Below are 21,789 nucleotides of genomic sequence, written 5' to 3' on the forward strand. Positions count from 1 at the left end.
TCATGTCCTTTCTAGGTTGACATGTTTGAGCTCTAAAAAAGCCCACGAAGGGGTCCTGGATTTGCTTCAGGACCAGAATCCTACTTTTCCCTATGTGAATCCCTGTTATACATGTATACACCCTCTCAGTGCACACGCATACATACTATACCAGTACCTAATCGCTAGTCAAGGTAAGAATTGATATTGTGCTTTATCAATATTAGGACCCTTTAAAGACAGAAGACCTGTATTTACACAATTAAAATATACTGACAACGTTACATTTAACAGAACAGAATACAACACACCAGTGACTGGGGCATGTATTTTAAAACAACGGGCCGGCCGGCGACTGCAGGCCTTGCAAAAACCAGCTATGCGGCTCATGTGGCAGCATAACCACCATTGAAAAGGCGTGCGTGTGATGTCTCATTCTTGAAACATGCAAGGAACAAAAGGTGATTTTGTGAAGTTCACAGGCATACCTGGAAATACATACTAACTCTTACCATAACTCCGTGAAATTTAGACGTCATGGAGGAATGGGATGAGGGCAGCCTTGTAGTCACACACTCAATGGGAAAGGAAGATAAATGAATACAGCAAAAGTGTAGTTATTATCAGCCAGGGTTGTGGCACTGTTTTGATCACTAGATTTAGCAATCTTTGATCTGTGCAAGGTCATCAGTCTCTTCTCCCAATCATCTTGGTGCTTGTTTAACTCCTCCTTTATGATCATGTTTGATAGATTTGGGGTTGATTTCCTGGGGGTCTACCACAGCTGCATTTTTGGTACGCTGAGAGCAAAGTAAAACGACTTCCATACGTTTTGAATTCAGATCCTATTCCAGAGAAGTACCTGTGTTAAGAAATCGGCATTGGAGTACCCTTCTCCTGGATTGGCATTACTAGGCAGGATCACCCAGGACTTTAGCAATGTTGTTATTAGCTGTAGCAAGACTAGAGGTACTAGCTTGATCATGGTTGATGTAAGCTGCATTGCGTTCTGTTGACAGTTGTATTGTAATGACACATTAGTGCTCATGTTGTTTGCAACAAATTCAGAGACATCAGCTGCCTTGCGATGATCCAGTATCAGACTGACCTTGTACCACAGTAACAAGGGGTGAGGGATTCATATTCTCTTACTCTGTCTTATTGAAACTACTGATCCTCCCTCTTTCTACGAAGAAACATTTCCTATGATGTCTTTTTTTTCCTGTTGATTGAAGTTTACTTGGCTGACACAAATTTGTACAGTGGACTGTGGAGCATTAATTAGGGGCAGGATACCGTGCTGTTCAATGAGTGAATGCATCGTTAGAGGCATGTTCAGTCTTTTGGGTTTCAGTCAGTGAGTTAGTCTGGTCCCTAATATACAGCCGCAAATCCAGTATGCAAGTCTGATTAAACTGAAGGTGATATAATTGAGGCGGTCTCAAAATGGTGGTTTCAAGGTCCATTGTAGATGGCACTGACATTCACCTGAATTCACATCAGGCCAAGGTGAGTTCTAAACGGTTGGTTCTCCATCAGTCAAGGGAGTCTGCTTCAGATCTCTTTGAGCCATTGCAATACAGAATACCAGCACGTTAAATTTACAAATGGCCCGTGGGGGCATCACGGCGGCAGACATGCGGTCAGACTACTAGGCGTCCCATCTGCTGGTCATCAATGATTGGTGGTATAGCCCGCCAGGCGATCCGGCGTATGCGGTGGAGCGACTCTCCTTGGAGGTGTTTACACTACTAGATCTTCTGTATAGTTACTCGGCTCTAGAGGCCCTCCTGCCGGCCAGCCGCACAGTGATCCAGACATGGAGACGTGTTTTGAGGTCCATGGGTTGGTGGGGCATGCTAACGTGCGAGACGCTCCTTTGGCAGGGCACGTACCTCCGTCCGGTCTTGGCTCTGCCCGGTTTCCGTCGTTGGGACACTATAGGGATCTCGACACTGTGGGATGTGATAAGAGGATCCACACTTAAAGCCTTTCAAAGGCTACAGGAGGAGTTTGATCTACACAAGTCCCAATTCCATAAATACCTCCATCTTCGCCACGCTTTGTCACCCCTGATTAAAAACCTGACGATGCTGCCAGAATTTCATCCACTAGAGGGTAGACTATTGATGGGGGATCTCGGGGGACATAAAATCCGCCAGCTCTATCAGACATTGTCCACCAATGCCACGACGAACCTGCACCGTACGAGAGTAGCGTGGGAGGCAGATGTACCAACCCTCTCTGACGACGACTGGACAGAGGTACTTGCCAGCCCTAGGCGTTCAGCTGTGTCCAATAGATATCGACTGATCCAGTTTAAATACCTCCATTGGGTGTACTACACCCGCCTCCGTCTCTGGAAGATGGGGGCCATCTCATCCCCCACCTACCTCAGATGCTAGTCGGATGACGGCTCCTTTTTACACACGGTCTGGAGCTGCACGGTGCTACAACATTTTTGGTCGGTTGTATTGTCCTGCCAGGGGCGTGCACTGGGTTGGGACCTCCCAGCAGATCTTCTCCACAGTACGGATGATATAGGGGGAAACATATACAAACAACACCTGCTCTTTTTAGGACTCACATTGGCCAATCGCAACATAGCCCAACAGTGGAAGCCCTCTTCTCTCCCTGGAGTGGCGGCCTGGAAATCTGCGTTAGATAAATGTATGTCTGCCGAGGTGGCGGTGTTTCAGGCTCGAGGTTGCCTACAAAAGCACGGGAAGATCTGGACTGCATGGGCTAAATACTGAGGCATTGATCTCTCCATCTTTCCCACATCCACAAATCAGGATCTCATAGACAGGGTTACCATTTAATGACTTTCCACTCTATATTGAGGATTGGCCGGTGCGGAAATATGCCTGTATGTTGTTATGCCTGTATAATGTTTCAAGCGGGTAGTGCGGTGCCGGGGAGGGGGGAGGTGGGGATTGTTGGTTGGGAGATTTTATTGCTCTTCAAAGGCTACCCTCATCAGGGACTTATGTATCATTGATCCGTGCTCTGTACAAACATTGGCTGGGGGCATGCCCCGTTGGATGTAACACTTTAATAAAATCTGTTATCAGAATTTTTTTTTTTTTTACAAATGGCTCGAAGTAGAATTTTCCATAAATCAGCACATCATGCAGATTTAACCAATGGTCTACTCTGCCAGCAGCTCGCTCAACAGCCAACGTCCAGCTGAGGAACAGAGCTTGCACTGAAGTGACATTTTGGAGTTCGTGAGAGAATTTAATTGGTATAGACTTGTGGTGATCTTAGATAATCCCAAACCCTGGCAGATGCATAAATAGGATGTGGGGTGAATGACACTGTGTTTATATTTCTGTGTGAACAAACGTCATGGAATTCTTTTTTGAATCCTAACAAGCTGTGTACCCAAACCCTCGTTGCTGAATGCAACACAGGGATGCTATTTTTCGTCTTTGTTAGACTATCCCAATGCAATGTAACCCTTCCGGATGACATAATGTTAAACTATTTGGATGGTTTCCTTCAGCCAGTGATATATACTATTCAGGAAATGTGTGATTTATCTTTGAATTCCGATCTTTTCATTCAGCTGCAGGCCGTCCTTTGGTCTTAATGCACTCCTAGGTCTTCTGCTATGAATTTCCTGTTTCAGCTTGCAAACGTACTCTGTCTTGTACTTACGCAAACCACATTTCACTTGTGGTTGGTGTTTTTGTAATGGAAATTAAATGTTGTCACCTTATCAAATACCCTGATATGTTGATACCTGACATAGTTGTTATTGGCGCCATATTACATTAGCCAAGTTGTTGAATGCTTCATCAGTTTATATACACATAAAACAGTAGCGGCTTTATTGCTAACTACTGTGAGTGTAAGTCCTAATAAAATTGGCTTTTAATAAAGGCAAACTGCTTGCTAGAAAAACACATTGACAAGATCAATAGGGATGTCTTGAATGTGCTAAGTAAGCTATTCAAACACAAGCATATACAAATCCTGTTTTCTTGCATTAGTACATCAAAGTCCAAACTTTTGACTTTGCAAATGCTTGTTCTTCTATGCAGAAGATTCTGTTTTAGCCGAGGATGACACAATTTTTTATTTATTGAGAAGAACAAAAGTGATTGAGTGACTAGGCATTCCAGTCCATTGTGTTGGTGCTCACTATGCCACCACAGACTGGGACCAAACACATTTAAATCAGCCTTGACCATTTACCAAAAGGCGCAACGCAAACAATAATGCTAGAGTTTTTAATTTGTCATTTTCTACCTTAAGTGCCTGTTTTACTGTTACTAGAACATTCCAGCTCGCCGTATTTGATGCAATCTTTTATGTATGTTAAATGTGTATTTAATTATAAACATTATGCTAATTTTAATACTTCAAAAAAATACTTTAGCACAATATTAGCAACTCTTTGTGAATGTCAATCCGACAGATTGGAAGATGTTGCTTCTAAAGAAAGTGTTTGCTTCTAATAACATGCCTACTCAGCTACAGGAGTCAGTCCACTTGTATCTGCCGCAGCCGCGGTCCGTGTAGGGTAACAGTGGTGTGGCTGTGGGGCTGGGAAGGGGAATTTCGAGGGGCGGTGCAGAGAGAAAATTAATTATTTATTTAATTTTCCCTCTGCATTGCCCCTCGAAATCCCCTCTTACCCGGCCCCACCGCTGTTATCGGCACGGACCGCGGCTAGTCTGCCGGGTTTGCACCCATTAGTGTTACTAAAGTTATGCTGTTGGCAAAATTGATTGCTGCCTCTTTGTTGGGTTTTGAGCAATATTCTTAACTTTATACTAGGGTAGTTGATAGTTTGAAAAAGTCAAGGATTCTATGAAGCCTGGTGAATGCCATCATTATCCAGAACCTGTTTTTACTTTTGAAAATAAAGAATGACCGTCCTCCAAATTTTAGCGATTACACTCTTTAACTCTTTAGCACTTTTCCCACTCTTTTTGAGTCTTTTCAGGCATGGTTGCACGTGCTCTCACTTACAAGATGTATTGTATACAGCAAGCCTCGCAGCACTGCTTAACGTTTGTTGGCTTCATTGTCACTCTTTTTTGCTGTCCCCTAATTGGCCAGTGGGTGCTGCCTTACGTTCTTCATTCAGCTGGAGCATGGACCAAGTACTAATTGTTTCAGCTGGATTGCTGTCCTTCAGCTGATCGCGGTTTAACTGAGGCACTACTTTTATTTTTTCTTCTGTGCCGTCCTTGTTGGACCTCTTGCCATTTGTAGTTTTGTTTTACTATGCCACAGCTCTTTAAGAAGACTTTTATTCCTTTGAAATTGTTGTTTTTTGCAACAAGAGATGTTCTATGCTTGTATTGTGACAACATATGTTTTCTGCCTCCAAATGTATTTTCACCAGTACATAGACTGGAGCACAATTGCTTTCTTCATGTAATAGAATTTTTTCTCAAATGTGATTTTGTTTCTAATTTTTCATGCATGAGAATAACTGATTTGCTAAGAACCACAAGAGTTTTGGGCCAAGACCTAACAAGCATTGGCAAAGCCCATAGATCTCGTCTTTGAGACTATTGACTTTGCCATTGCCTTTTGTTCTTGATTTACAGCATGGGCATAGCTGGCTTTGGCAATGATTTTTTTTTAAATATATTTTTATTGCAGATTCATAAACAAACAAAGAATTATTTCGACCTTCACACCTCTGATCACCTTAGGTCACCGATCAACAATGAAACTACACACAGCCATTTAGCCCACATCCCGGAGGCCGGGCGGCATTAGCTACAACTCTGTCAGAGACATCAAATAAAAGATTAAGCAGAGGCATCCGGTCAACAACAAAGTCTAGTATCTGCTTTTCTATAACTCCAACCCCCCCCCCCAATACAGTCAACTGGATACAGATTCCAATAGATATCAAATGATAGCAACACAAACGCGTCTCAATCGCACTCAGTCATCTTTCGAAACGCCCCCCACGTGAGTCTCCTGATATTCTACACTCACATAAGCCAACCACGGTGTTGGGAGCATGCCCCTAAGGTACTCTGTAGACTGGCCCAAACATGAGTCTAGCGTCACTGAAATTCTCTCTGCCCCCTTTAACGGTCCCCAACTGTCCCTCCCCTTATCCCACCCCCCTCAACTGCTGCTGGTGCGGGCCATGTCCACTGTCACATATTTAAATCTGTAGCGATCTGAGGGAGCCACACATGTTCATCTAGCGCCCAATGGAACCTCCTATACTGACCACCCCTTATTCCTCGTCCTCAATTAAATAGTCCTTGAGGGCTTGCACTATGGTCTCCCAGGCCCTCACCATTTCCAAACCCTTCTCGTTCGCCGAACGAGTAGCCTGTCGGAGTCTGACCGCACTTTCACTCCGAGCCCATTTCTGTAATTCGTTCGTCCATCTCCTAGTAGACGGACCCTCTTTCGATTTCCAATGCCAAGTAATTTCTCTCTGGGCCAAGATAAGGCCCAGGTCAATGAATTTGCTTGTGATTTTTGTGGCAATGATTTGTTGCCATACTGTATAGCAGCTTGGCTGTCCTGCAGCATGGCTAAAAATAAAAATAAATAGGACTATGATGCATTCACTGCTAATGCAGTTTTAAAAAAAAGTGTATTAGCCCTCGCTGCATCATAGTGCATCTTTGTTAGTTTTAGTCACACTGCAAAGCATCCGCACTGCTGTACAGCATGGCTGCAAAACCTTGTCCGAGCCAATAGCTCTCATAGGTGAGGCCTGTTGGCTTTACCAATACTTGTTTTGTAAAGCAGGAACTCAACCTTGTGGCAATCGGCTTATGCTTGGCAAGTTAAATCAGTATTTCACATTTATCAAGGATTAGCCTTGTGTTTCTCTTACTGTTTCTCATTCAGAGATTGAACATCTTTTCCCTGCAGTCATAGATAGCCTTTCATTATGTAAAGTTGGTGATTCTCAAACTTTTCATGGTAGTTTACAATGTTTGCAATCACCTAAAGGTCGCTTTTCTATTGACCATCACTTTATTAGGGTCTCGTAGCTGGTTTTTTCAGTTTTTTCTGTGATATATTCAGAAGCCTACAGCTGCCGGGAAAGATAGATTACTCTGTTCTTCATTCCATGGGTTGCATCTTATTCTTGTGCTTCTGATAGCCTCGATGCACCTTTCTTGACAAATAGCACGGTATGTTTTTTTTGCACACGATTGGGCAGACACCATGCGATATTGCACCCAGTGCCATCATGTATTACTTGGTGACTTTCCTTTCCAAGACCCACCTTTCATCCTTTAACAGGGAAGGACCTGTGCAGGGTAACGGTTTGGGAGGTACATTTTATGGAAAATCATTTCCATGAGAGAAAAGCGAACAAAAAACGTACTTTTTTAACTTCTGACATTTATGCTTATCTTGGTTAATTAAAGCACTTTAATTTTTTTTGTCAAACATTATTTTCGCTAAATCTTTTCTTCAGCTGGATAATATAATTGCATATTTAGTAAATCCATCTTGTAATTTTGAAAAGAAAATATGACTACGGACTCACGGTTTGTATTATTGTGCACTGGTTATCTACAAGAAAACTAATGTGATAAATTGCTACTGCTTGTGTTGTATTGTAAATCTGACAAAATGCAAGAATCAGCATTGGCAAAGCCAATACATCTCGCCTTTGGGACTTATTTGTTTTTCTGTAAAGCATAAGCAAGAAGCTGTGCAGCATGGCAACAATTTAAAAAGGTTGAATGACATGGCCTCAGAGGCAACATCAATGTGTAGGCTAACGTATGCAGGTCAATTTGCATATCCATGCATGCCTACAAAAAAGCACAACAAAAGACACACAATTGATGGATGGAATGCAGAACACATAGAAATATTCACCCCCCAGTCAAGAGAACTGGGTTAAATCCATCATTCTTTTGCTCACCATGCCACCCCAGTTTAGACCTGGCCATATGAAAATCAGTCTTGACCCTGTGCCTCATGGGAACAGTCCAGCCTGAACTGCCATTCCAGGTCCTCCCTAGTTCGGAAACAAGCATCTTAGGACCTGTTTCGGGGTCTCACCCCTCATCAGCAAGGATTGCTTAAATCCAGTGGCACAGTGAGCCCGGGACCCCCGTCTGGGCATATCCAGCACACTTAGGGAGAGGAAGCAAAAGACACACAACTGATGGACAGAATGCAGAGCAAATCAAAACATTCACCCCAGTCAAGAGATCTGGGTTAAATCCATCATTCTTTTGCTCACCATGCCACCCCAGTTTAGACCTGGCCATATGCAAATCAGTCTTGACACTGTGTCTCATGGGAACAGTCCAGCCCGAACTGCCAAGCCAAGTCCTTTCTGGACAGAAACAAGCATCCTAGGACCGGTTTTGGGGTTTCATCTTTCATCACCCAGGATAGCTTGAATCCAGTGACACTGGGAGCCCAGGACCCATGTCTGGGCATACCTGGCACACTTAGACCGAGGAAGCAAAAGAGACACATTTGATGGACGGAATGCAGAATAAATCAAAACATTCACCCCCCAGTCAAGAGATCTGGTTTAAATCCATCATTCTTTTGCTCGCCATGCCACCCCAGTTTAGACCTAACTGTATGCAAATTAGTCTTGACCATGTGCCTCATGGTTCCCGGCCCGAACTGCCAAGCCAGTTTCTCCCTGTACTGGGGTGAATGTATGACATTGTTCTGCATTCTGTCCATCAATTGTTCTTTTTGCATTGGTACTAGGATGCTTGTTTCCAGACCAGGGAGGACCTGGCCTGGCAGTTCGGGCTAGACTGTTCCCATTGAGCGCAGGGTCAAGACTGATTTGCATATGGCTGGGCTCAAACTAGAACGGCATGGGTAGCAAATCAACAATGGATTTAGGCATAGGTCTCTGTAGTGGGGTGAATGTATGCCATTGTTCTGCATTCTGTCCATCAATTGTTCTTTTGGCACCGTTAAAAAAAAAAAACCACAGGCACCAAAAAAAGAATTAAAAGAAAATAGCTCAAAAGCACTTTTTTGTAAAACCGCAAGGACTGGCAGCAATTTGTTGCCTCCCCACCCCCCAAATAAAAAAGTGGAAATGGGGGAGACAACGTAGGAGTGGGTAGGGAGGTGAAAAGCAGCGCATAAGGGAGAGAAACAAGGGGCAGGGAGGGAGGGGGTGGGGAAACGGAGGAGCAGGGCTTAATTTGGTCTATCTGACACTGGCGCACTATCTGACTAATTTAGAAATGATCAGTTATTCATTCAATATTCATTAAAAATAACTATTGCCTGCCACCCAAGCCATGCTTATAGCCTTGGGGGCCTGGAATAGTCATAGTTATCACACTTGTATTAGTCTTATGGTTAGTAGTTGGGTTGTTACTGTCATTGGCAGCATGGCGGGGGCAATGAGTGGTGCAAGTTGCAGTACCTCCTGGAAAAAGGCCTGGTACTTATTTTCTTTTTACAAATCAAGCACTGACTGGAGAAGCACACAAGAGAGACCTTGCAAAACGAGGTAGACAGCATACGTAGTGTGGGGATAAAAGCTCAAGGGAGAGAGCTGGAAAACACTTAAGCTCACTGGGTGCTTAATCAAAAAGAGAAATGTAGCTCCCTAAAAATGAGCAGTGGAAGAATAGAAGCCAGTCGGAGAAATGGTAAAAAGGCAATGCACCAGGGGAGGGACAAACACAAGGTGGACAAGCTGGGACAAGGAAAGCCATTGTGAATACAAGAAATTAACAAGTGAGTGACAATGAAGCCCACCAGTGGTAAGCAGTGGGTGGCCTGTAAGCTCTTAATATGCAAAAAGTAGGTCTTCTGCAACCAAATAGCTTTTGCTGTTTGACAGGCTCGACCTAAAAATTATTAATATGAACTTAAATACAAAATGATCATATAACCTCTCAAAACATCTAATCATGGTGGTGAATGTATCAAGTACTTACGAATGAGGAGAGGGGCATTTGCAGAGGATGGAGGGAAATGACAGCAAAATATTTGTATTAACGAATTATGTGAACAAACGACCCGACACCTCCTGTAATCATATTTCAGGGCTACCACCATTTCAAATGCAGTATCATCCCTTGCAAGCACGGGCCTCTCTCTCACCAGAGTGGATGAAAGGGAAAAGCAAGCCGCCTTAGAGGAGGAGCAAGCTCGCTTACAAGCACTAAAGGTGAGAATTCTGCTTTAACGATATTAAATGCAAATATTTACGTACTGCTAATATAATTATATTTTATTTATGGTCATCAAACAGACCTTCATCTCATTCTTAATGTTATACTGTGCGAGCAAAGGTAGCGGGAGAGGAGTAACTGCGCTCTTAAAACTATACAGGGCTTGGCTCACACACCCTTTTTCATACCTAAAAAAACTTAGGTGAGCAAAAGATTGCTTTTACAGGGGGAAGACCCTAATGGACAGAATCTGTATTGCTGCAAATCTGCAGTCGTAAATTCAACTTAACGCAGAATAAATCTATTAGATAGGTGTAATTTGCTGCTGTTCAGGATTATGTGCATTAAAAAGTTTAAAACTCCCATAAATGTGCGCCAACACTTGCCTTTACAATCTGCTGCACATTTAAACTTGCACCTAAAAAATAGCACGCGTAATTGTTAAAGCGGAAGGACATGGAAACACTCAATCTTTGTGGTGATTTGGGGGACTGATTCGTCCAAATGGAAAATGTTCTCTATCTGGAGAAAACCTTAGGAACAAATGTAACTGGGAAGTTGCACATGCAAGCGAATGCTGTGAATCCACATTGTCTGCCCTGTGGATAGATTGTCGTTGTAGGGTTATGGCTGACAGGCGTAAGCTAAGGAACCCACGAAAACAATAGTTTATCCAAGAGCTTCTCAGTTTGCTGACTCCTCCTCAAATGTAGACCTCTTACCTCAAGACATGTGAAACTCGGGCTGGTTAAACAAAATGCGTAAATCTACACCTGAACACTCATGACAACTTGTGGAGATGAGTTGCACTTTTTTGCAATTTTGTAAATAATCCAAGATTACTCCTATAAAGCTGCTGGAGAGTTACATGAGTGAATGTTTGGAGCGTTCTATCCCCAAATGCCACTGTGGAAACAGATCTACTCCTGACCTTGGCAGGAGTAAATCTGTTCCTCCCCAGAGTAGGAATGTGCACTGGAGAAGTGTGGGCATACCCATAAACTCACACATCTGTGTGTGTTTGCTTGTTTTACTAGGCATTCCTAGTAACAGATTTGCTCCTACGTAATATTATACAATTCAGGTGTAATAGTTCTTTTGAGCAAATTAAATTATTAGTGTAAATTAAATTTTGTGAATTCCTAATATGAATTTGCATTTGTAAAGCATGTGCAATCAATGCACCTAAGTGTTATTATCTGCTCGAGGGGCTTTGTGATTCAAGTCACAAATGCTCATGGAGAAACTGGAGTTACGTACACCACACTTAAACTATTCGTACACTTGTAACTGTTATACGATTTTAATAATTCATATACATATTCTTGAGTACAGTATCTGAGTCATAAATGGTGGATGATGCAGCTGGAAATGTATGCAAGACCAACACCATTTGGGGCATAGACCCCGTCACTTCAGTTACTGCAATATGCATCTTCGTTAGCAGGGGTCCTTCCCAAGCTACATTAATTCATAAATACTTTACTACCAGCGAATGTAATAGTACACGTGTGCTTCTGTTTTGCGGATCTCAGACCTGCTGTCTAATTTGCCAGTTTGTTGATGTGTCCAACTTAGATCCAGGAGGGAAAGATCTAGGCCAGATGTTCAGGCTAGCATGTACAATGTCGGCCATGATTTTTATTTAGATTTATTGTAGGTATATTTTATTGTATGTGAATGTCCAGAAAATATGGCATTGATCCTCCCCTCCTGCTCCTCAGTTGGATACCCCTGCTGGTGTAGACCATCATTTGTATTGCCTGCATTTGGGCCACTCCATAGTTACTCTGTTACTTCCAAAGCCCCTTTTATTTAGTTTTACGGTGAGCGTTCATGTCATGCAGTAGAAGCATTTGTTACATATACACTGAACATGGAAACATAACTTCCACTTCTATTTACTTAAATAGATCTAATTTCTATGTTGTGCAAATTGCATATCCTTCTCTTCCAGGGGATCCTCATCAATAGTCATAAGCACTGAATATTCCTGCCCATGCGCGGGGACCCCGGAACATATATAAGCAATGATATATGAAATATATGAAAACCTATATGTACAGCTCTCTCTCTCTCTCTCTTTTCTCTCTCTCTCTCTCTCTCTCTCTCTCTCTCTCTCTCTCTCTCTCTCTCTCTCTCTCTCTCTCTCTCTCTCTCTCTCTCTCTCTCTCTCTCTCTCTCTCTCTCTCTCTCTCTCTCTCTCTCTCTCTCTCTCTCTCTCTCTCTCTTTATTTATATTTATATATATATATATATATATATATATATATGCATATATATATATATGTGAACAAGGGCTGCAAAGCCCGAAACTCGTCATGGTTGGTTGGACCACAAATAACTGAAAATAAATCTACCTGAAAGAACTTGTGGTCTGTCTCCTGCTTCGCCGGTCCTGGGTGATCGGAGGTGGTAATGCGGAGTTCTATATATATATATATAACAGCTGCAGCTTCCCAGAGCTCCGTGTTGAAAAGACCAAGGAAAACCACACAAATCCAACGTAATGAAGGCACAAAGTTTTATTTAAAAGTTGAGCTTAACAATCTGACGCGTTTCGGGCATCCGCCCTTGCTCACAGACAGTCAGTAAGTAAGACAACCACATTTAAATACCCAGTGCTTCACAGTTTTTTTCAATTAACATTTTTTTCTTTCTCTAGCATTACACCATGTGATCATAGAGGTGAAGGACATACTACATTTTTAGTACTGTGGGGTCTGTTTTCCAAACAAATTATTTATCACGGTCTATTGTTCACTAATTTAAAATTGGTTAAAATCCACATTATTTAGAAATTACTCCATTGTTTCTTAAAAATGCATCTGGTGACCTGTATAAAGTGGATCAGACACTCAGTGGTGTAGATCAAACAACATAATTGCATTTAATGCTATAAAAATCCAATTAAGTAGTGCCATATTAAAAAACATTAAAATACAATACAGGATAGTAAATAGGACCTTGTCAATGTGCAAATAGGCAATAAAGTGCAATTTATAAAAGTCTTTATAAAGTGCCAATTCAAAGTGCAAATACCACAACTCTCTATGTAGTTGAATAAAGTGACAAATGCAATAAGTGCAAAATATGCAAAAATGTAAACAATTGGATATAGTCCAAGAAGACAAGGTTCTTGTGTATTCAAATGTAATATGGCAACAACAAATGTGAATACCTATAATGCAGATAAGAACAATGGTCAAAATGCCAAACTGGAAAGAGTGGATTAATAGTGAAACAAGACCGCAGTTGAGTATTCTCAACACAGTTATACATAAAAAAACAACGGGAATTAACAGATAGTACCCAATGGCTATGTCCTAAATATAAATAACATAAAGTGTTGCCCAAATAAACTAAGAAAAAGCTTATATGATAACAACCATGAAACCATATGTGATGGGAAAACGGGGAAGTGATAAATAAACGAAATTTATATGATTTGTGGCGAAAATGATATATATATATAAGACGTGGTATTTTGGATATATATATATATACAGGCCACCCTCCCGAATATCGCCGGTGAATGACATTAATACTTTTCATGATGTACTGGCAAGAGGAGCACAAAAATTGAATATTGAAATGTCTGCTCCTCAGACATCGTCAGTCATCTTTGAGATTCTTCTCCAAAGATCAGTGTCAGGACCTCTACTGCCTTTGCTGCCAGGCCTTCTACAGCCAATCATCGATACCTTTCTCACCCCAGCGTCAATCAAAACAGCTCCTGCGAGGATCCTAAAGAAGTACAGACTATCAGAGCAGGATCCTATTTTCCTCAGGCGGATCCACCGCCAGACTCTGATCATTGCTTCTGCGAAGAAGACTCACGCAGTAGCCTCTACTTCAACGGTTCCTTCAGACACGGAGAGCAGAGCGCAGGATTCATGGGGAAGGAGCATGTGGCTCTGCAGCTGCATCTCCAAAGGTATCCAGCATCGTAGCTCTATTGGGGAGCTATGACAGGGCATTGTGGGACTCACTAGAACGCTTCAAGGAAAAACGGCCCAAAGAGGATCGCCAGGATTTTGGAGAGATCCACCAGGAGGGAGCTCTTGTGGCGAACCAGATGTTCAGTGCGGCAGCAGTAGGAGCATCTCTAGCTGCGCACTCTTGCTTCCATGGCATCTGCGCCAGAAGATCCTCCTGGTTGCTCCTTATGGCCATTAAGCCGGAGGCTCAGTAGCACATTTTGAAACTCCTGTTTTCAGGGAATTTTCTTTTTGGCTCTCATACAGATGAAGAGATGACCAGGATGAAAATGGAACTGGGCGGTGGTTTTAGAAAAGAGGAAGGGATTCCGGCATCAGTACAGGCCGCACGACCACAGGCCTTTCCATCAGAGGGTTCAAACCCCTCAGTGGTCTCAGAGGCAGTATCACCAGACCAAAACGCACTACCAAGGACGCCGGCCTTACCGTGGTAGAGGGGCTCCTCGCCAATCCACCTCCACCACCAAGAACACTGCCAATCGCTTCCTCTGTCGCTGTTACCCACTCCGGTGGGGGGGAAGTATTGCCTACCATATGCAAGAGTGGTGCAGCAATACAAAAGATCAATGGGCACTGAATATACTGCAAAATGGACATGCTCTACGTTTCCGCTTTCCACCGCAATCCACTCCTTTGGTGAAAATGAGTTGTCACCAGCTGTCACTGCTACTGCAGAAGGTATCCACTCTTACATAAAGCTACCATAGAAGAATTTCCTCCCTCACAACAAGGAAAGGAGGTTTACTTCAGATACTTCCTAGAACGGAAGAAAGGCCAAAAAGCAGGCTTCAAGCCTTTATTGGATCTTCTCATCCTCAACAAAGCCATCTGAAAAGAGAAATTTTGTATGCTGGCGCTCCATCAAATATATCCTCATCTCCAACAAGGAGATTGGATGTGTTTGATAGACCTTCAGGATGCCTACTTCCATGTTCCAATCACTTTACGCCACTGGAAGTTCCTACGCTTCATGGTAGGGGCCAAACACTATCAGTACAAAGTCCTACCATTTGTTCTGAAGTTGGCACCTAGAGTGTTCATCAAGTGCATGGCGGTAGTAGCCGCCGCTCTACGTCGCCAAGGACTGTTTATCTATCCGTACCACGACGACTGGCTCCTAAAGAGCTCATCTCCTCAGAGTGTGAAAGACCACAATCAAATCTGTCTAGATATGCTACTGCGGCTAGGCCTTCAGGTCAATCCAGAGAAATCAGTCCTTCAGCCCACTCGAAGAATACATTACCTGGGTGCTACTCTAGGAAGAGTGTATCCTTCGGAGGAGAGACTATTATCACTCATGCTGAAATGCGATCGTCTGCTTCAAGCTCACCAGCGCTCAGTTCGGCAGGTTGCATCGCTCCTGGGGTCAGTGGCATCTTGCATTTTTCTAGTCCCCAAAGCCAGGCTGAGGTCTCTGCAGCAGGAGCTGAAGGACAAATGGGATCAGAAATCTGCGCGATTGGACGACAAGAATCTACTTTCCCATGCTGCAAGATAATCCATCCCATGGTGGTCCCATCGGAAAAATATCCTGGTGGGGGTTCACGTTGACCAACCTCCTCCGACACAATCTCTGATTACAGACGCCTCCCTTCAGGGTTTGTAAGCACATATGGGCCCTCTGCAAAGTCAGGGCCAGTGGTCGAGCGGGGAATGGTCATATCACACCAACATGCTGGAGCTATGGGCAGTGCATCTAGTCCTCAAGGTTTTCTACCCGTCCATTCAGTCTCAATCCATATTGGTCCAGACGCACAACGCGACCACAATGTACTATCTAAACAAGCCGGGAGGGACCCACTCTCGCCCCTTGTCCCTGGAGTCTCAGGCGATCTGGCATTGGCTCCTGGCAGGCAGCTTTCAATCACAGCAATCCATCTGCCAGAAGAACAAAACGATCAAGCAGGCTCCCTAAGTCGTCAATTCAAAGATCAGCAAGACTGGGTTCTGCACTATGAAGTGGTGGCAGACATTTTTCATCATTGGGGTCAGCCAAGCATCGATCTCTTCGCGGACTATACAAAGAAAAAATGCAACGACTTCGCATCAAGGTTTTACCGTCCAGGGTCGAAAGGGAATGTACTTTTGATTAACTGTTCTGGGGACTTTCCTACTCTTCCTCTCATCTTGAAGGTCATAATCAAGCTCCCAAACTCCAGAGCGAGGATGACACTGATAGCATCAGACTGGCCACGACAGGGGTGATACCTGGACCTTCTGCATCTCTCGGAGTGCTCAAACTGGAGGCTTCCATGCAGATCGGATCCATCACCCCAACCTTCCCTCTCTGAACTTAGCAACATGGCTCCTGAGGTCCTCCAGTGTGGACACCTAGATCTTCATCAGAACTTCATGAACATCTTGAGAGAGTCTAGAAGGCCTACCAAAGGGCAAGAGGAGGTAATCTTGCCTTATCTCCTACACTTGGCTAAGTCGGGTCTAAAATTAAGCTTCTATAAAGATACACCTTGCTGCCATTACGGCATACAGAAAGTCACCTACTCAACCTTCTTTCTTTCACCTTCAGGTGGTTAAGGATTTCCTGCAGGGATTAAAGAAAGTTTTTCGGCCCAAGTCCGGCTTCCTTCGGCTCCCTCGGAGCTAAACCTGGTCCTTTCCAAGCTCATGGGTCCCCCCATGGAGCCAATTCACAAAGCAACCCTTCAGCACCTCACATGGAAAGCTGCCTTTTTGGTGTCGATCACTTCCACTCATAGGGTGAGTGAGATTCTGGCACTCTGCTCCAAGGAACCGTACACTGTAGAGTGGTTCTGAGAACCCACCCCTCCTTCCTTCTGAAGATGGTGTCTGATTTTCTTGTTAATCAAACCATCTCACTGCCTACTTTCTTTCCCAATCCCTCTACTCCAGCTGAGAGGTCTCTCCACTCTAGAACTAAAAAGATTTAAGAGTCTATTTAGACAAGTCCAAGGTTGTTAAAAAGTCTGATTATTTACTCGTAAACTATGGTTCCATCAGAACAGGTTTCCCAGCCTCCAAGCGTTCCATGTATCAAGCTGGCTTACCAATTAACAAATAAGCCCCTCTTTTCCTCTCCCAAGGCTCATTTCACTAGGGGAAAAGCAGCTATGGTGGCTTTTAGGCACAATGTACCGATTGCTGAGAACTGCATGGCAGCCACTTGGAAGTCGGTACATACATTCAAGAGACATTACTGTCTCGACCCTGATACTAGAGCAGACACTCAAGTAGTCCAGACCTCCTTGAGAAATGTATTTCAGTGCTGAATTGAGCACCTACAGTCTTATCATTTGCCAACAAGAGTAGGGAATGGGCTTGCTATTCGATTCAATGCTTATGACTATTGATGAGGATCCCCTGGAAGAGAAGGATATGTTACTTACCTGTAATCCTAGTTCTCTTCTGGGGATATCCTCATCAAAGTCATAAGCAACCCTCCCATCTCCCCCGGAAAATGATTTATGAATATGTCGTCTCTTTGTGCCCTGACCTCCGAGTCTCCGGAAAGAGCAACTGACCTAACTGTCACCCCTGGGGCATGATGGGAAGCTGGGGGTCATGGCTGTCTTAAAGGCACGTGCCAGTTTATTCTTACAATTGCTTTCATTTTCTATACTGTTAAGTTTCCACTGCAGCCTATGGGCTAACAATGCCTGTGTTTTTTGCAGGACAACTGTCTGCTGTTAAGTAAAGAGAGTTCAAGTGTCTACTTGCCCGTTTTCTGTTTGCCGCAAAATCAATGTCTCAGGACATTAGTTAGCCTTGGTTTTTTCTGGGAGGCTGCATTGATTTGTGGAGAAAATGATATATGTATATATATATATATGTAGAGTTGTATATTTGTATTCTTTTTTTTTTTTAAAAAGACCTTTATTGAGCACATAAACAAAGAATACACATTTATACACGTCCCATAGCCTGCCGTCCACAGGCGTCGGCATCAGAGATAAACATTGAGATGTAGTACTGGTAGCGTAACACAGCCAATGAGCCGACAACCCGGGGGTCCGGGGGCGTGATGTAGGATAGGTACAGAGACATGGTTCAGTGTACATTGCTGTAACTGTGAAGTCTACTGGTTTTGTAATTTTTCGTTGTCTGGTTAAACATCTCATCGTCTATCCAGCATCTGCACTGTTGGAACTGCAATTCAAGTCCATTACACAAGCTAACAGCAGCAGCAATTATCAGGGAACGTGTGGACTGAGAGGAAAGGTATCAAAGTTCTTGTGCCTGTGATGCCACCATGTCGCGGAGTACCGTATAGTGGTATAGCTCACTAACGCAAAGTGTCAGCCATGTATGATCTACGACGCCAGGCGATGGTCACCACAGCGGAGTCTCAAGTGGTTGCTATCTCAGTGTGAGTTGAACCCCCCTGTGTCCGTGATGCGTGAATGATTGCCAGTAGCGGAGGCCCGCGTGTGGGCTCATCCCGCCAGTGTCCCGGTGTAATTATCCCAGATACTAATTACGTCCCGTGCATGTGTTGCGTTGTAGCATGTCATGACAGCAGGGATGTAACGCAACTGTAGGCGCATGTCGTTTCATGACATAGCCACAGCGTGGTGAATCGTCGTCTGTGCCCATAAAGGGCTCGGTCAAGGAACGTGACCATTAAACAAACCATTACTAAATCCAACATAAGAATAGAGGAACTAGGGAAGAGGGGTAAGGGATTAATTGTGTCCATAGGCGCGGTATAGGGAGGGGTAGTTGTAGTCTTGACGAAGGGCCTGTGGTTCCGCGGCGGGGTGAGGGAGGGCAGAGCGGGGTGTCGGATGAGGGCATGTGGTCAATTGCTTCAGTACGCGGTTGTTGGAGGGGCCATCCTCCGGGAGACATGATCGGGGTCTGTCAGGTAGGGGACGCAAGCTGACGCGCCGGACGTGTCTAACCATTACCTGTGACGGGGCACACACAGTAAGTGGGTAGGAGCGATCGGTTGTACGTAGGTCCGGCATCTTGTAAATGTAGGGTGGGGGGATCGAAGGCGCCGGTGGCCATTGGGTCAGCGCTTCCAGCTGTCCGTAGCACTCCCCGCCTCCATGGCGGTGTAGGGTCCTATGTGTTTAGGTTATCCCCTGTTCTTGACAGGATCTTTGGAAGGACGCAATAAGATTACCCCAGAGCTGTGCAATGGGGAATTTCCAGAGCCCTGCAGTTTCCTCTCGGAGGAGCACCGTGCCCTCCGCTCGAGCCCAATTAATGAAGGATGTATGCCAGTGTTTGGTGTGGGGAGGGGGGTTGTTGGCCTTCCAGTGCTTAGTTAGTAAGCGTTTAGCCGTGATTAATCCCATATCCCAGAACCTCGCTTGCACTTTGTTGAGTTTCGTGCGTTTATAAAGCCCCAAAATACAGGCTTCCCACGACCGTGGCACATGTTCGTCTGTGCATTGCGTGAGCAATGTCGTGACCTCATCCCAGTACTGCTGTATAGTATGGCAGTGCCAAAGCATGTGCAGAAGATCCGCCCCTACTAAAAGGCACCGTTGACATGCTGAGTCAGTGACCGAGAAGTATTTGTTTATCTTGGCAGGCGTGAGGTAGGCTCGGTGTAAAATGTAGAGTTGGATACGTTTGAAGCGGGGGTTTCGCGGGATATTAGTCGGACCCCTCAAGATCATTGCCCATTCCTTATCAGTCCAATCCCTCCCTCTGTCGGTCGCCCACTTCTCCCTGAGCGGCAGTGTGGAAGGTTGCGTGTGTATCAGCAGGGCCTGTGCCAGCCAGTGTATGATGTGTGAGCCGTTACCCATGACATGCAGGTACTGTATAAAGGAGTGCATCGGCATCTTCTCCGATATGTCGCCCCAGGAGGTGGTCAGCTTGTGAATAAGGGATGCATGCAATAGAAATTGTCCCACAGGGAGGTTTGTGTTAGTGGTGAGTTCTGCGAAAGTGAGTAGTGTGCCATCTGCATAGAGATCGCCTAGGGATTCTATCCCAGCACGTGTCCAACTGACCAAAAGAGCTTCCGACAGTATCCCCGCCGTTCCGGGAGTGCCCAGGAGAGGGATTACCGGGGCATACGGCTTCGTGGTACGGGTAAGCCGTAGGCATCGCAGAAAGCATCTGCGTGCCACCGCCAGATGTAACTGTGTAGGGCTGGGGGAGCGGGTCATAGGGTGGAACAGTGTGCATATTTGCGTTTGGGTCCAGACAGTAATGTCCGAAGCGGTATCTCCCAGGTTTTTGCCACAGAGCCATCCCGACACCCATTGCAACTGCGCTGCTAAGTAGTATAGTTCCATGTTGGGAACCGCCAAACCTCCCGAGTCAGTGGTCATGTACAATTTAGCCAGCGCTACTCTGGGCCGACCCGTGTTCCAGATAAGGCTGCGAAGTAAAACTTCCAGGTCTCGAAACACTTTGTTGGGTATGTACGTTGGGACGTTGGCGAAGTAGTATAGTAGTCTTGGCAAGACTATCATTTTGGTCAGTGCCACTCGGCTAGGCACATTTAGGGGCAGGGTTCGCCAAAAGCCAATTTGGGCTCGGATGGAGGCAATCGCCCGTAGCAGGTTCCCCTCTAGGATGTCTGCCGGGGCCCTGTAGATATGGATACCCAAATATCGGAACGTGGTGGGGTACCACTGCAACCTCTCCCCGCCGATGCGGATGTCAGTTTCTGGCGTATCCGGGCCGAAGGAGTATGCTCCCGATTTGGACTAATTGACTCGTAACCCCGACATATCCTCGAAAGTTCGAAAAATATCCGTAAGTGAGCCCGAGACATTAGTTAGATCTTTGACATATAGCAACAGGTCGTCAGCATAAAGCGAGACCACATGCAGCCCATCTGCCATCGGAATTCCCCATTCCTGGCCTTGGGCTCTGAGGATCGTGGCCAGGGGTTCCATGGCCAATGAGAAAAGCAAGGGCGACAGGGGGCAGCCTTGCCTGGTGCCTCTCCGCACATGAATGGTGTCAGACATCAATCGCCCGGAGCGGACTCTGACCGTGGGTCTGCAGTATAGTAGGTTGACCATAAAATAAAATAAAAATAAAATAAAATAAAAGAATCCTCCAACTCCGCCAGGGAATCCTTCTTAATAGTAAAGGAGCTGCTTAAAGTACCCAACACCCCTCTCTCCATCACCCCCCGGGTCGATCGAAGTAATGAACTTGCCTCATACTTCAATGACAAAATCTCCCGCATCCTAGCTTCCCTTCCTCCGCCCGGCTCCTCCAGCCACCTGGCCAGCCGCTCATCCCCCGGCCTGATCAAAAGCAACCCTCGCCCCTCCTCACTTGCTACAATCCGGCCAGTAACCTGCACAGAGGTAGAACGAACCCTGACAAAAAGGAAAAGCGGATCTCCTCTGGACCCGGCACCCATCAGATTCCTGAAAACCGTGGCCCCTGTCATCGTTCCCACGGTCACGGAGCTTATCAACAGCTCGCTTGCCCAGGGATCTGTCCCTGACAGCTGCAAAAGTGCGGTGGTAAAGGCACTTCTAAAAAAAAACCAGCTTGACCCAGCGGACATGTCAAACTATCGACCAATATCTCTACTCCCCGGAATCAGCAAGGTAGCCGAGAAATTGGTCAACGAACAATTATCTCTGTTCTTTGAGACCAATAACGTACTACGGCAATCACAGACTGGATTCCGCCCGGCCCACGGCACAGACACCACCCTTCTTGCCGTTATCGAGGAGGCAAGGCGCATCCTGGATTCAGGAGGGTCA

At 45.0% G+C, this 21,789-nt stretch overlaps 1 protein-coding gene across 12 annotated transcripts in view; it reads left to right on the forward strand.

Annotated features, from left to right (window-relative positions):
- Window positions 1-21,789, forward strand: part of PICALM (phosphatidylinositol binding clathrin assembly protein) — a 519,981-nt gene that overhangs the window by 357,921 nt on the left and 140,271 nt on the right. For all 12 annotated transcript variants that reach the window (XM_078658455.1, XM_078658454.1, XM_078658453.1 and 9 more), the window contains exon 10: window positions 9,985-10,108. In XM_078658455.1, the coding sequence (XP_078514581.1) occupies window positions 9,985-10,108 (124 nt within the window). The remainder of the gene's footprint in view (window positions 1-9,984; window positions 10,109-21,789) is intronic.

The sequence above is a fragment of the Lissotriton helveticus genome, chromosome 8, assembly GCF_964261635.1.
Source record: "Lissotriton helveticus chromosome 8, aLisHel1.1, whole genome shotgun sequence".
NCBI lineage: Eukaryota > Metazoa > Chordata > Amphibia > Caudata > Salamandridae > Lissotriton > Lissotriton helveticus.